We start from the raw sequence: 13,890 nt of genomic DNA, 5'->3' as shown, positions 1-13,890 counted from the left end.
AAACACAAGTGCACAGTAATATATTTGGAGGGGAGCTTGCTCGATTGCTGACCTGTGATATAGAGCGAATCGCTTTATATCATAGATAAACGCGTATAGCCTAGGACAGTCGCTGGTCTAAACAGCATTTTAGCGGACGTATTTCTATAATGATAAGGCATAAGTACCAGAGCAATTGATTGTAAAGAATTAATAGCATTAATCCCTTCAGAGACTTTCCGCATCCAGCTTAGCGCTTCCAGCCAGTTGAGAAGATGCTCCTGTAGGAAACGGTGTACTTTGTCATTGTCGCGAAGCTGAGCACCGCTCTTCTGAAGATGTTGGATCCAGTAGTGGCATGCATACTGGACCTCTGGCGGAAGACACTGGTCTACTTGATTTCTCTCAACCCCGGCCGTAAGCATACCTGGAGAGTTCACTTTGCAGACATCCTGCTTCAGATATGTCGACAAAAGCCGTATACAATTGTTAGCTAGCATCTGATGTGCCTGTTTCTCGTCTACCAAGAAGTACGAGTCGCGACACCTTTCTCTGTTAAGAAGAAAGTCCCGGAACGACGGATGATGGAGACGAAGAGCTGAAGCATTGTCCTTTGGAAAATCTAGAATAGCATGAAGATCTTTCATCGTCCAGGTAAGGTCTTTCTCCGGTTTCAAGAGTAAGATACTCAATGATTTGACCGAAAGGAAGGAGAAAAGGGTGACCATGCTTCCCAGCACGTCTCTTACCGTGCCATGGAAGTCGGTGATGTCCTGTGGAGAAAACCTTGAGTGGAGAGAGCTGTTGAGAACAGTCAAGTAGATCGCGTCGAGATGATCTTCTGGCGTGGTATTGCTCATAACAAGTGTTTGTAGCCATTGCTTAACAATTAGTCCTTCGCGAACGAAGCCACAGAAAATTGCAGTCCAAAACCAAAGGCTACTTGCCTTCCAAATTAGGCTTCTGATGATGTTTTGTAACAAAGTGACATGGATCCCATCAACATGATCGTTCGAGGTAATAGTAGAGCCGGTGCTTCCGAGAATTATGCGGAGTCTTTTCTCAGGGGATGACCCTTCGCAGATGAATCGACAGGCGGTTGCAGCCCAGATAAATAGGCCCGCAGCTTTTCGGACAAGCTGCGCGACTATCTCGTCTTCTGGGCTAATTTGCGCGAGGTTATGCTTTAGGAAAATCGAAATATCTTGGTCGACGATAAACTTCGATATATCCTGTAATATGAGTTGGTGTTCACCCGGTAGGAATCGCGAGAATTCATCCCGGATCGGTACTTCAGGTCTGCTTGTAATCAAAATCCGAAGCAGTTGTCGGTTTTGATTTCTTGTGTCGGCCAGAAGCTGGAGCACTTGTCTAATACTGCTCTCAGTATCGCACTCGTCTAGCGCATCAACCACTATTAGTGGCGACGGGAGCGAGTCGACCGGAAGTTGCGCTAGCGGTGTAATAATGAGTTCCTGCCATTGATCTTTTAGGACGCGATGGACAATGTCTTTGTCCTTCGACAGGGCTTTCCGGAGCAGTCTCTCGAACTCGGGTAATTTGCCCGCCAGTTGCCTTGCGATTGTACCAACGAACTTTGTCGCATTGCCAGTGTCGCCGCCACCTTTTGAGAAGAAGTAGCTTGCGACTAGTCTACTTTTGCCATAGTATTTCCGTGCAACTGTCCGTGCTATTGTGGACTTTCCGGTGCCTGCCCAGCCACTCAGCCAGAAGATATGCCGCTTGTCTTCTCCATCGATCCATTTCCTGATATCGTTAAGGACGTCGACTCGAGTGCCACGGATGCAGAGAGGGTCGTCTCCTTTCTCTAGTGCGTTGAAAGCAGCGTTGGGCGCGTAAGGGAGGGAGTCTAGCGGATTATGATCGTGTGTAGTCCTGCCATAGATAATCGCGCCGTGTCAGTAAGCTCAAAGAGAGATAACTAGTAGACCGAACTTACTGCACGTTGAAGTCCCTATACACGATGTTCTGACCGGCCTGGACTCCAACCCCTCCTCCTTCATTGGTGAACCTGACCGGCTGGTGATCTGGGGAAGCGTACATCGCTAGGAAGATAGGCCACGTATCACAACAAAATCATAGCTACGAGCTGTGTGTCTTGAGAGATTGACTGAGGTTTAAGGACAGACCATTATCGGCGCCAAATGCAGTCCGCAAGGCCAGGTCATCTGCCAACCTCAACCAGGAGATGGCACGTGATGAATCGTCACCTTCTTTAGCTTTTCTATGTTTCTCTATCTATTCTGAATTTCTTGACGACGCAGCAATTCAAAGAGCAAAGTCAGCACACAGCTTAAGCATGGTAATGCAATACGTATCATTCGTTGTAAGGTCCCATGCCGTTCGACCCTCCTGTTTCCCCAAGCCAGCTATTCTAAGTTTAAAAGTGTGGAAGCCTCGAGATATCCCAGGCTTTCTCGCAGCCCATTCAATCCCATATATTTACGCGCTCGGACATGTCAACCAACATAACGTCGTCATCGCCTGTCTACCTGAGGGCCTTACTGAGACCAGCTCAGCGGCGATAGTCGCCGTCCGATGAAGTCAGCATTCATGTCAATCCGGTTTGGCTTGATAGTAGACATCGGAGAAGGCATTCTAAGTGAGGAGGTAGATAAAAGGGCTCGGCGATGTGGTATTAGTTGGTAAACCGCAGAAGCGCAAGGCGGGGTCGTACGATGTGCACTCTATTAATAGCTAATGACAGCGCCCGACTGGTAGTCCCCACTTCTTACTTTACAACGATCCCTACCGCTGCCAGCTGCAAGCGCCTAGGGAGTACATAGTAGGGAGTGGGAGGCTAGGCAGGCGACAATGTTGGCGACGGGGAATGCAGGCGATATATATATGACTGGTCGCTACTGCTGGTCTCGTGTTCAACCTGTATTAGTCGCAACCCTCTTCGACTCTCCTCGGCTCCTGTATACTTTCTAGCCTTGCGGCTTTCTCCCTCCCACTATCCCACCGCACCGCAGCGACCATCTGAATGGCGTGCCGTCGTCTTCAACGCGAGGAATACACTGTAGGATGGGTGTGCGCGCTGCCGGTCGAACTGGCTGCCGCACAGGAAATGCTGGACGAAGAGCACGAAGACCTTGAGCAGGACGAGCACGACAACAATCTGTACTCGCTCGGGCGCATAGGGGAACATAATATTGTTATCGTCTGCCTCCCAGCAGGCCTAATAGGGAACAACCCCGCCGCGGCAGTAGCGACGCAGTTGAGAGCAACATTTAGGTCGATACGGTTTGGCCTGATGGTCGGCATCGGGGGCGGCGTCCCAAGTGCTGAAGCGGACATCCGGCTGGGAGATGTGGTTATCAGTCAGCCGCATCAAGGCTACGGCGGAGTGATACAGTACGACTTTGGGAAGTCGACTCCGAGCGGGTTTCAACGGACGGGATTTCTCAATTCCCCACCGGTATTCCTACTAGGCGCTGTTAACAGACTGCGAGCCAACCAAATCCGCCGGAAGACTAAGCTCTCGGAACACGTCTCCAAGTTTCGCCGGCTTACAGAGTTCACACGCGAGGCCGCCGGACAGGACGTCCTATTCGAAGCGGCGTACAATCACGAGGAAGGGCCGACATGCAAGTCATGCAGCCAAGACAAGAAGGTGGATCGACAGCCACGATCGAACGAGGACCTTGTGATTTACTACGGTACAATTGCATCTGGCAATCAGGTCATTAAGAATGCTGCGGAGAGGGATACTGTGAGTAAGGAATTTGGCGGAGTGCTCTGTTTTGAGATGGAGGCGGCAGGCCTGATGAACAGCTTTCCATGTCTTGTCATCCGAGGTATCTGTGACTACGCCGATTCGCATAAGAACAAGAAGTGGCAGCCATACGCGGCGGGAGCGGCAGCAGCGTGTGCGAAGGAGCTACTGTCGGTGATAGTGCCGGCTGATGTAGCGAAGGCAGGCACGGTGGACGACATGATCAAGGCAGCAAGTGGTGTATCCAACACATGGAACAACCAGGACAGCAAGATCGCAGAGCAAGTAGGGACGAAAACTGTCCATGGCAACCAGAGTATCGCGCTTTGACGCAGAGTGCGGTTTGGCTAAAAGCACTGGCATTTGTTATGGTTCCAGGCCCTTGGCCTGTTCCCCTGGAAGTTAATTATGGTTACGTAATTAGGTTGGCGTCGGCCTCTTAAGCACTGTGCATGCATTGTAGGCAAACCGTCTCAGCATTTACCACTTATAGTACAGGTTCATTGGAAGTTCTTATAGTCATGATATATGAATTAAAGTAGTTAGTGCCTCGAGGCTAGCTAGAATTGTAGAACGGAACAATAATCTATCAGTCCTAACGGTTCAGTCTCATTTCTAGTAACGACCACTTCACTTTTCCATGGACTTTTACTAATATAAGACAGATCATATTACAGCCTTAAGATAGTAGGGTAGATAAGAATCTAGGCTAAATAAGTAGTTGACGAATTTCTCGCGAGATAATTATAACCTAATGTTCACAGTATGTCTGTAACCGTCTATAAAAACGCCTTGCATGCACTAATAACGATGGGACGAAGCTTAGAGCCATAGCTGCTCAATATTAGTGAAAGAAGGCGCAACAATAATGCGGCAGCACGGCTTCAATTAGAAGATACACTTGATTAGGTGCCATCTATGCCAGAACAGCCATAGCTGAGAGGCTACCCAGTTCTTTGGATCAAACAATAACAAGTGCGCTCAGAGCTCTCCCAGCTTCTGGGACCCATCCCAGCCTACGAAGGAAACTCCACCGAGCTTCGTATCCAGGAGATCGGTGCTCAGAATTTCATCTTTTCTGGCCTTCAATTCATCTACGTCCCAGTTCACCCATACGAACTTGCCCCTGAGAAAGTCGGCTTCGGAGCTAACCAGCCATAAGCAGAAGTGGCCAGACAAATCAACTGCTGCGCTATCAGTTTCGACTTCTATAGTATCCCAAAATGCTTGACTAGTTTAATAGAGTGAGAGAAATGGAGCGAGCAAAGTAGTAAGGAGATATGAGGTGACTAACTGTGATCCATGCCACCATGGCCGCTCTTGCGACTCAGGTCGGTATCAACAAGGCCGGGGTGAACATTGACAATGTGTAGCTCGGGATTTTCGAACGTTATGTAGTCGAATAACTTTGCTGCACCGGCCTTACTTGCAGCATAGGCAGACACACCAGCTTCCAGCGGCGGCATGTGGCCAACACAAGTTGAGATGTTGAGAATATGTGCTCCTTCTGCTGCATATCTGGCAAATCCTTTAACTGTGTATAGTGATCCTAGAATATTGGTGTTGAATGTGGACCACCAGTCCTGCACATCGAAATCTGGGCTGAGTATAGGGTGAGGAATTGGCATGGACGCAGAGTTACAGACCAAGACATCGATCTTGCCAAAGGTTTGGCTGATCTTAAGGAAGGCGTCATCGACCTGTTTCGCGTTGGTGATATCGGCAGACACGGCCAGAACTTCGGTATCTTGGTATTCCTCTTCGGTGGCATGTTTGGTCGCGAGAAGTTTCGTCTCAGTCCGGCCGATAATAGCTATCTTAGTGCTTCCGCCTGCTGCAAAGGCTTTTGCGATACTAGCACCGATGCCACTGCCACCGCCGGTGATGACAACAGCCTTGCCTTTCACTAAGAGCTCAGGACGTGATGGTGATATGGCGGGGTATGATTCGTTATGCGATAGTTTGGTAACAGACGGGAAAAACGAAGACGTGGACATGTCTACGAGAGGTTGAATAGTTTGTTGAATACCACTGATGTAGCTGAACAAGTAGAGTATTGGTAGACATAGTTATTGACTAACGCTGCCTTTTAAATACTTTTTCTTTTGGTGAAGCCACTCTCGATCTACTAGTCCCGCGAGACAAATCATACCCATATGCTCCGTAGGACATCTCCGAAGACATTTGCTGCAAACCCCGAAAGGCAAAATTAACATATCTCGGGACAATCCAATCGCCATATCCCGATATTACTGATCGATTCCCTTTCTCTCTGCAAATTAGCCTTGGTTTCGCAAGTACCCATGTTTGGTCAGCGCGTATCGCAATGATAATATCTTCAATCGCACTGTCTCCGCACTCTAGTCCAACTGTTCTATAACTATGACAAGCAATCGGACTTTTTGCATTACACAGCAAAATTGCCTCTTTAATTGGTCATGTTTGCGACCAACGTAACCAGAAGGCCAAACGAATCGGCATAAGCATACCACCTGTCGTGCTGCTGTCCGGCTGCTTCCTTCAACTCCACAAGGTCGCCGTTTCTGAGCATACCATGGCTGGAATTTTTATGTAGGTACTCTGCATAGTCGATTACCCAGTCCAATTCGTTCTCTGCACGCCATAGCGTCATAGGGGACGGTGCAGGCGAGCAGGAATACTCGGGCATGGCTTGAGGCGATGTGGTGACTTGTGCGTGAATAATGCTGTTTATGATGAGTACGGTAGTTGAAGTTCTTTATGAAATGGTGTCAGCTGGGTCCGCCTAACTCTGAGATGTTCGTTGGGCACAAACACTTACCGACGGCGCGATTCGAAGAATACCCAGTCCTTCCACGGGATCATTCGACCTGACATTTCATCAAAGCCGATGAGGCTGCCATAGTTTGTGGTGATATGCTTGCATATTGCCTTCACATTTCTCTTCGTGAGTACGCTGGGCGTTCTTTGGGGCCTGGACCATGTCTGCTCACATTAATTGAAGCTAGAAGCTGGGTATCAAAGTTGGTATAGTCATGGCGTCCCTCAATAATCCTCAGGAGGATATAGACGACGAGAGATTGCAACGCCTCCAGAACCTCCCACTTGCTAAAGCTGGAGTGCTATTTGCGATGATTCTGGTTAATAACCTGGTTTCCAGTAATTGCTAACACGGATTGAGGGGTTCAGTACATACCTCGATGAGAAGTCGCTCCTGTTCGATCCGAACCAGCCCCCAAATCAAGCTCTTATTCATCCGTCGGCCTTGCAGCAGCATCTTCGCTAGATTAAGGGCAGCTTTAAGAGGACTTGGACTTGTCGTGTCATTTTCAGACAAATACTGATATTTCGGGTGGATGAAAGGAGGAACAGAATCCTGGTTGGCTATCATATATGGGTAGGAATGAAGGATGTGCAGGGCAAGGTCGCCAGTAAGCTCAAACTCTGGCTCTGAGAACTTGCGCCGTTCAAACAATGAGGAAGGATCTCGATAGGCTAGTGATGCTGGAATCGAAGATGATGGCTGAAGCAACTGCTCTGAGATGGCTATAACATTGGACGCAGACTGTAACTCGCCGCTGATGATAGAGGCGTCGACATGAGATCCGAGAGGATAACCCTCACCAGAGTCAGTCGCTAAGTCAGGCACGTATGGCCACGCAGGTGTGAATATGTCGTTCTTCGAAGTAAAATTAGTAAGAGAAAAATTGATGTCTCTGTATGTCTCTTCCACCTCGACAGAAGGACTGTCGAGACCGGGCCTCAAGTCATTCGAAGACTGGGGGGGGAAATTCAACGGGGTTACGTCGGTGAGCTGCAAGGAGGCCGTTTGCATACGGCTACCACCATTTGCTTCAAAGGCCAAGTTGGCACTATTTGGGCCGTTCAAGGTGCCTTGATAAGTGCATGAGACGCCTCTTGAAGCGCATCGAGAGCAACCTCCAGGATCTAAGCTGCAGCGGACCTTAGACTGCACACATTTATCACACGCTTTCTTTCTAGGTAGAGGGCCTGACTTGTGTTTCTTGCGGCAGTATGAGATGTGTTTGCTCTTGGATCGTGCTTCATGGTGTTAGCCCGGGTCAAGTGGCTTCCTCAGTAATCTCTTACAGTTGGTAGCGTTGGTGTAGAGCTTTTTACAGACGGGACAATGTAGTGCGCTCCGCCGGCTCAGCAGCTGCTCCATTTTGGCGGAATAAGACTGCAGTGCTTTATCTCGCAGTATAATGGCGGAGAAGACAATTTTCTTGCCGTCTCCCATTCGCGGTGTGTATCGGAGAAGGGACAAACTGACTATGGAATTCCGTAGTACACTTCAATCACGTGTCACACTGACTAAATATGTCGCTGTTAGCGCACCTCATTGATTCGGCCCCAGTTGATCAAAAATTTACCTATTCTACACATCTGCCCTTTCAGCACAACGATCATGGCGCAATATGCAGCTCTACATCTGCTCGAACATTGTCGCAAGTTGTTGATCTTTTAGGCGTGTTGATCAATCACGGAAGCAATACGACTTAAATTACTCGCTACGCTCGTGAAAATAGGCTACTAAGCTGACTGGTAGGTAGATGGATAACTAAGTTAACTTAAGTGTTTGATTAAACCACCAAACTATAAGGGGTCGAGTCTACCATCTGATATACATGAAATGCCTTCACGTATAGCAGCGACAAACGGAGCTGACAGACCTTGCGAAGGTGTTAGAATGCCCCCCGCTAATTGTTTGTGAAGAGGAAGCATTGGATATTTGGATCAGTTCATGCAGTCGAGGACTCGAGGGACGTTGCGGTGGAGTCTCCCAGAGACTTGTCTAGTGGGTCTACTCGGCTTGCGGCTCGGCCCACCATCCTTGGCAATGCGTGTACATACCTGCACGAGACTCCTGTCGTGCTGTTCCTACTTCTGACTGGATGGAACTTTCACAGATGTAGGATACTTATAAGTGTCGACGGAATGGATATGAGAAATAGAGTCGAGCAGGTGCCCGATGCCCGTAAGGTATAACATGCCACATTTTCTATAGACGTTGCCGTGAGAGGATGAGAGTTGTGTGTTCAACCTCGGCACATTTCTGAGATTAGCGGGGGGATATACTATGATACAGGCCTGTTTGCTCCGCAAGACACATAACGCCTTACAAACCTTAGATAGATTCCTCCTTCACAGCAATAATTCTACGTTTGCCTCACGATTGGAGATACCCTACAGTGAGACCCTTACAATAACCATTTAAGAATCTTCATGTGACTACCGCTGAAAGCGTATTCGCAGATTATAACTCAGAACCGATTACGTCCTGCAAGCCAACTAGCGGTATGTCGGAAACGTTTGACATCATTGCGATTCTCAAGCCCAAGCCCGGCAAGGCGGACAGAGTATGTTTATTTAGAGACTCGATGATATATCGTCGAGGGCAATCTGAAACACACCTTAAATGACCCATCATTAACTTGACATATCAGGTCATCGAGCTCCTCGCCGGCGTCACTGAGTACGTCGAAGCCAACGAGTCCGGCACGCTGCGGTATCACCTTCAGCGCGAGACTAAGGGAGATGCACCACAATTGATCTTGCTTGAGAGGTATGTCAACCTTTGAGCCCTTCGTAACTCCGCTCCAAACCCAGGCAAGGGCCAAGAGGTGTGACTGATGCTCTGCAACAGATATAAGAACAAAGCTGCTCTCGGCATTCACGGTGGCAGCCCTCAATTCAAGGCTTTCTCGAAGAGATTGAAGGAGGAAGGGCTCTTGGCAGCGCCATTGCAAGTCATGTTCACAAAGCCCGTTGCGGGCTTTGCCAGTCGACTCTAGAAACCAGTGTTTTCGTAGTAGTAGCATAGACAAGCATTTGAATCAAGACTGCATTGCCGCTTGTATATCAAACCCAATATGGTACATCACTGGGTGAAATCACATGTCTTTTCCCCCTCGCGTGTGAACAAAGTATCACAAGATCCCGCCAAGGACCACTTCTGAAGACGCAATCGCATCCGGATTGGGCTTTGTGGCTTCCTTTCCTCTATTCCAGCGAGAATCCACAGATATAGAAAGCTTTCCTCTGAGGCATTTCGTGATCCTTCTACTTCACCATATCCTTCAAGTTAAATCCGCGGACATTCACGGACCCAAAGATCTCGTGATATTTCTCATCGTTTGCTGGCCGGAGAATTAATGGGAAGCGGGTGGTCTATATCGCAATGAGTTTGTCGCCTGTCTGGATATCGGTTACACGGTACCGTACACCTTGTGCGCCCATGCCGACCATGCCAATGGTGGCAGGACTTTACTTCAACTTTGGCGGCGATACAGGGGAGTATGGATTGAGTGGCCTTATAATCTATAGCCGGCACATTTTCCTATTCATCTTCTTCCTGCTTGTCCGGAAATGGACTCTCGAATGTTCCGCACGGTAGGTAATCCGCAGGGGAAAATAGGAGTCCGAAAACAGACACGCTGATATCGGTGAGGTAGTGGACTTTCGAATGTCCGCAGGGGAAAAGTACGCAGGGAAAAACCAGGTTAGAAAACAGATACGCTGATATTGGTGAGGTCAGAAATGGACATTCGAATGCCCGCATGGTAAAATGTCCGTAGGAGAAGAGATACTTGTGAGGCCTTTCCTGGCCCTCCTCTGCTTCAATATACCGCTGATCACTCGTCTTCGCTGTGTATTTGAGTACTGTGGATAGAACTACATGGAATTGCTCCAGGGGCCAATTATGTCCAAAGCCTGACGGTTTTATCCCACGATGCCGACGCGAGCGTCTTGCCCTCCGGCGAGAAGGCTACGGCGTAGACATCATTTGTATGTCTCTTAAGCGTCTTTAGCGCCGCTCCCGACCGGCCGTCCCATAGCCTAACGGTATGGTCACCCGATGCCGACGCCAGCGTCTTGCCGTCCGGCGAGAAGACCACGGCGTTGACGGCATTTGAATGGCCCGCAAGCGTCTTTAGCGCCGCTCCCGACCGGGCGTCCCACAGCCTGACGGTGTAGTCCCCCGATGCCGACGCCAGCGTCTTGCCGTCCGGCGAGAAGGCCACGGCGTAGACGAAATTTGTATGTCCGGTGAGCGTCTTTAGCGCCGCTCCTGACTGGCCGTTCCACAGCCTGACGCTATGGTCCCACGATGCCGATGCCAGCGTCTTACCGTCCGGCGAGAAGACCACGGCGTCGACGGCATTTGAATGGCCCGCAAGCGTCTTTAGCGCTGCTCCCCACTGGCCGTTCCACAGTCTGACAGTATCGTCCCCTGATGCCGACGCCAGTACCTTGCCGTCCGGCGAGAAGGCCACGGCGTAGACGAAATATGTATGGCCCCCGAGCATCTTTAGTGCCGCTCCCGACTGGCCGTCCCATAGCCTGACGGTATGGTCACCCGATGCCGACGCCAGCCTCTTACCGTCTAGGGAGAAGGCCACGGCGTAGACGTCATTTGTATGGCACTCGAGCGTCTCTAGCGCCGCTCCCGACGGGACGTCCCATAGCCTGACGGTATGGTCCCTCGATGCCGACGCCAGTATCTTGCCATCCGGCGAAAAGGCAATGGCGTCGACGTAACCCGTATGCCCCTCGAGCGTTTTCGGTGCCGCTCCCGGTAGGAATAACGATTCCTTGCCAGTCCTAGAGGTTGATGGATTGCTGCAAATCCGCTCAAGTTGGGGCTGCCTTGAACCTCTTTGGTACAAGTCTGACGACTTTGCCGGGCTTCGTTGAACTGTTTCTAGAATACAGTCCGGATGTGATACGTTTGTCAAGCTAGCCGAGTAACTTGAGCTATCTTGTCCTAAGCCCAGTCCAGAAATCTCTTCTTCCAGATTTACACGCTGCGGCTTTATCCAGCTATGTTCGAGGCATTGGGTGGTATCTATTCGATTCTCTGGATGTATCTCCATGAGGCTGCTGATGAAATCTATGCCATCGTCTCCAGCGAATGGCGAAAGTCGATCGGACGGGAATCTCTGCTGTCCTTGACAGTATCGCCCTAGGTGCCACTGGGATGGGAACGTTGCTTCGCTAGTAAGCATTATAAAGGCAATCTCACCAAGAGCCCATAAATCTGCTGCTCTAAAGCCGGAGGTTTCTTTAGGTCTAGGAAGACTCGGAAAGCCTAGCAATTCCGGCGCTATAAATCCTACTGTGCCTTTAATCGCTGTTGTAGGGCTATTATCTTCGTTCGCTCGTTTGCTGATAGCAAAATCGGTAAGCACAATCCACCAACTCTCCTCTGGTGGCATCAACTTAATGAGAATATTCTACTAATGTTAGAAAATGATCCGTCGCTTGCTGACTAGATCGCGCTTACTGATGGATTTAGATCCCCATGAGTGAAATCATTTTGGTGCATTTGATCAAGACCTTCAAGTACTTGACATATCAATTGCTGGACTTCTAGAACAGGTAGACGACGTTGCTTCTTAAGGTAGGAATGAAGATCGCCGTAACGGCAATATTCCATTGTAATGAATATCGAGTTCGCATCTTCATACCATCCAAATGATTTTACAAACCACTGTTCATACTAAGTTAATATAAAGGTTAGTTAGCTAGCGTCTAGGTCTCTCTAGATGCGACTTACTCGATAGTTAGAGAATTTTGCTATCGTTTCTAACTCCCTATTGAAATTCTGATTCGATCCCTTTTCGATGATCTTTACTGCTCGTAGAGCATCCTGTTGTGTGCCTCCCGTAGTGCATCTTTGTAGTTGTACCTGCCCAGATCGTCCACGCCCAAGGCGTTTTTCCGGCTTCCAGCATTCTTTTCGAGACGATCGTCTGCCCGCTTCGTTAGTATCGGGAAATGTATGGACAATTAAAGAATCGCGAATGTCTGTAATTATTTTTGATTCTTGCACGAGACCGGGCAATCGAGGCATCGTTTGGACCTGTATCTTGTTAGTTTTAAATTCAGACTTCATGCGTCTTGGCCTGACCTAGGATCTAATGTGTCTTAGTCTGACCGAAGGCTAACTATACCGAATTTCCATCCTATGCCAGTTGATAAAAGTCCTCGTCAGGCAGTTTTCAAAAGGCTCAAGTCACTGGAGGTCGGTGAAACTGCTCTAGATGCAAATCGATGGGGCGGGGTCGGCGCTTTTTGGGAACCATGTCTTTGGCCAAGAATCAAGAATGCCCAGAGAGGAAACGGCGGACCATGCTCTCTGCATCGCATTACAGTTTACACACTGCAGTTAACCAACACCAACACGTTTTATTAGCTGGATAAACGGCGCAATAAATTCCGGTGTAAAGCCGGGCCATGTTGGTGTTTCTGAACTGTACTCAGTACCACTGGCCACAGTATCGGAATTAGAATCTAGAGCTTCATGGTATGACATGTCAAACTGGTTTTAAAACACGCATTTCCATGCAATAAAATCCAAGGCTTTGATAATGATCCCGGGAACTCGGGATACCTACTCCGATATGGATATGCGAGCCGCACGGCTTGGCTGAGGTTCTCTCCACTCTCCAGGTTTCTCAGGTGCAATCCAGTAGCTTTTACCAACTCATCACACTAACGATAAGCACATGAGTCGCCTGTTTACTCATTTTAATCGTTCAATCAGGATTCAGGTATTCAGGTGGCTGGGAGGAGTGGAGAGTTCAGGTTGGCGAGATCGGAGATACTGACGTGTCATGTGGACAGATGCCAACGCGATCTTAAGGGCGGAGTCGGGTTCTGGCTTCTGAGTGGTCCGGAGAGGTGGCGCATGTGACACATACCACACCTTTAAATACACGTTCCCCTCCCATTCCTCCAACTTCAGGCATTCCCTCCTCCACCTCACTTTCACCGACTTTGAGAGACTTGATTGCGCATATTGGAAGCCCTGTCATCACGGTATCTCCGTGTTGCCTGTCCACCGAGAGTGTCATGACATTCTACCCTGGTTGCGTATCGCATCAAGAGACTCGTCGTCGGTGTTTGTGACGGGGTTGCACAGATCAATCCTTCCAATGAGACTTAGAAATAGGGAACTTTGGCAAGGCGATCTGAGGGCGCTCCCTCTTGTCCAGTTCTCTTGTGTGAATGTTGACTGGAAGTTTGGCTTTGGCTGGCTGTCGGGGTTTTGCCGAGACCCGACTTGGCTGTGCTACTGCCTTATGATGAGGTCTCCCTTTGCTCATGACGGACTGGCTTGGAAGAAGCTGTCCAGCCTCGAAGTGTTGCACTGCTGCGTGATGCAC

The 13,890-nt window shown here is 49.2% G+C and overlaps 6 protein-coding genes across 6 annotated transcripts; 2 read left to right on the top strand and 4 right to left on the bottom strand.

Annotated features, from left to right (window-relative positions):
* Window positions 1-1,853, bottom strand: P152DRAFT_378981 (uncharacterized protein; the record flags this gene model as incomplete). The annotated part of the gene is made up of 3 exons (XM_033675685.1): window positions 1-117; window positions 168-918; window positions 1,054-1,853. Coding segments are annotated over 3 exons (1,668 nt in total), but the record flags the coding sequence as incomplete, so codon positions are not given.
* Window positions 1,854-2,906: 1,053 nt separating this feature from the next.
* Window positions 2,907-4,319, top strand: P152DRAFT_459470 (purine and uridine phosphorylase). The gene has a single exon (XM_033679682.1). The coding sequence runs from the start codon at window positions 3,071-3,073 to the stop codon at window positions 4,046-4,048; it is 978 nt and encodes a 325-aa protein (XP_033533159.1). The 5' UTR covers window positions 2,907-3,070; the 3' UTR covers window positions 4,049-4,319.
* Window positions 4,320-4,699: 380 nt separating this feature from the next.
* Window positions 4,700-5,715, bottom strand: P152DRAFT_474685 (NAD(P)-binding protein; the record flags this gene model as incomplete). The annotated part of the gene is made up of 2 exons (XM_033681343.1): window positions 4,700-4,902; window positions 5,013-5,715. The coding sequence occupies 2 exons, from the start codon at window positions 5,713-5,715 to the stop codon at window positions 4,700-4,702; spliced, it is 906 nt and encodes a 301-aa protein (XP_033533158.1).
* A 431-nt stretch (window positions 5,716-6,146) lies between these two features.
* On the bottom strand, window positions 6,147-7,883 carry P152DRAFT_474684 (uncharacterized protein; the record flags this gene model as incomplete). Its single annotated transcript, XM_033681342.1, has 5 exons — window positions 6,147-6,423; window positions 6,519-6,628; window positions 6,691-6,819; window positions 6,894-7,759; window positions 7,808-7,883. The coding sequence occupies 5 exons, from the start codon at window positions 7,881-7,883 to the stop codon at window positions 6,147-6,149; spliced, it is 1,458 nt and encodes a 485-aa protein (XP_033533157.1).
* A 744-nt stretch (window positions 7,884-8,627) lies between these two features.
* P152DRAFT_482980 (antibiotic biosynthesis monooxygenase-like protein) lies at window positions 8,628-9,548 on the top strand. The gene is made up of 3 exons (XM_033681920.1): window positions 8,628-9,078; window positions 9,166-9,284; window positions 9,366-9,548. Exons 1-3 carry the CDS (start codon window positions 9,019-9,021, stop codon window positions 9,511-9,513), a joined length of 327 nt encoding a protein of 108 aa, XP_033533156.1. The 5' UTR covers window positions 8,628-9,018; the 3' UTR covers window positions 9,514-9,548.
* A 605-nt stretch (window positions 9,549-10,153) lies between these two features.
* On the bottom strand, window positions 10,154-12,944 carry P152DRAFT_418928 (WD40 repeat-like protein). Its single transcript, XM_033677115.1, has 4 exons — window positions 12,676-12,944; window positions 12,279-12,584; window positions 12,006-12,221; window positions 10,154-11,955 (listed from the first exon to the last, which is right to left on the bottom strand). Exons 2-4 carry the CDS (start codon window positions 12,573-12,575, stop codon window positions 10,420-10,422), a joined length of 2,049 nt encoding a protein of 682 aa, XP_033533155.1. The 5' UTR covers window positions 12,576-12,584; window positions 12,676-12,944; the 3' UTR covers window positions 10,154-10,419.
* Between the last annotated feature and the right edge of the window lie 946 nt (window positions 12,945-13,890).

This window comes from Eremomyces bilateralis (assembly GCF_010015585.1).
Source record: "Eremomyces bilateralis CBS 781.70 unplaced genomic scaffold P152scaffold_13, whole genome shotgun sequence".
Lineage (NCBI taxonomy): Eukaryota > Fungi > Ascomycota > Dothideomycetes > Eremomycetales > Eremomycetaceae > Eremomyces > Eremomyces bilateralis.
The sequence above is the reverse complement of the archived record's forward strand: the minus strand, read 5'-3'. Positions and strand labels throughout refer to the sequence as shown.

What these genes read in the sequence shown, in the direction of transcription:
- P152DRAFT_482980 (XM_033681920.1), top strand. Translation starts at nt 9,019, where the DNA reads ATGTCGGAAACGTTTGACATCATTGCGATTCTCAAGCCCAAGCCCGGC. An exon ending in AGCCCGGCAAGGCGGACAGA is followed by an intron (nt 9,079 to 9,165) that starts GTATGTTTATTT and finishes TTGACATATCAG; the next exon opens with GTCATCGAGCTCCTCGCCGG. An exon ending in CAATTGATCTTGCTTGAGAG is followed by an intron (nt 9,285 to 9,365) that starts GTATGTCAACCT and finishes GCTCTGCAACAG; the next exon opens with ATATAAGAACAAAGCTGCTC.
- P152DRAFT_459470 (XM_033679682.1), top strand. Translation starts at nt 3,071, where the DNA reads ATGCTGGACGAAGAGCACGAAGACCTTGAGCAGGACGAGCACGACAAC.
- P152DRAFT_418928 (XM_033677115.1), bottom strand. Translation starts at nt 12,575, where the DNA reads ATGCCTCGATTGCCCGGTCTCGTGCAAGAATCAAAAATAATTACAGAC. An exon ending in CAAAATTCTCTAACTATCGA is followed by an intron (nt 12,222 to 12,278) that starts GTAAGTCGCATC and finishes ATATTAACTTAG; the next exon opens with TATGAACAGTGGTTTGTAAA. An exon ending in ATGGGGATCTAAATCCATCA is followed by an intron (nt 11,956 to 12,005) that starts GTAAGCGCGATC and finishes TAACATTAGTAG; the next exon opens with AATATTCTCATTAAGTTGAT.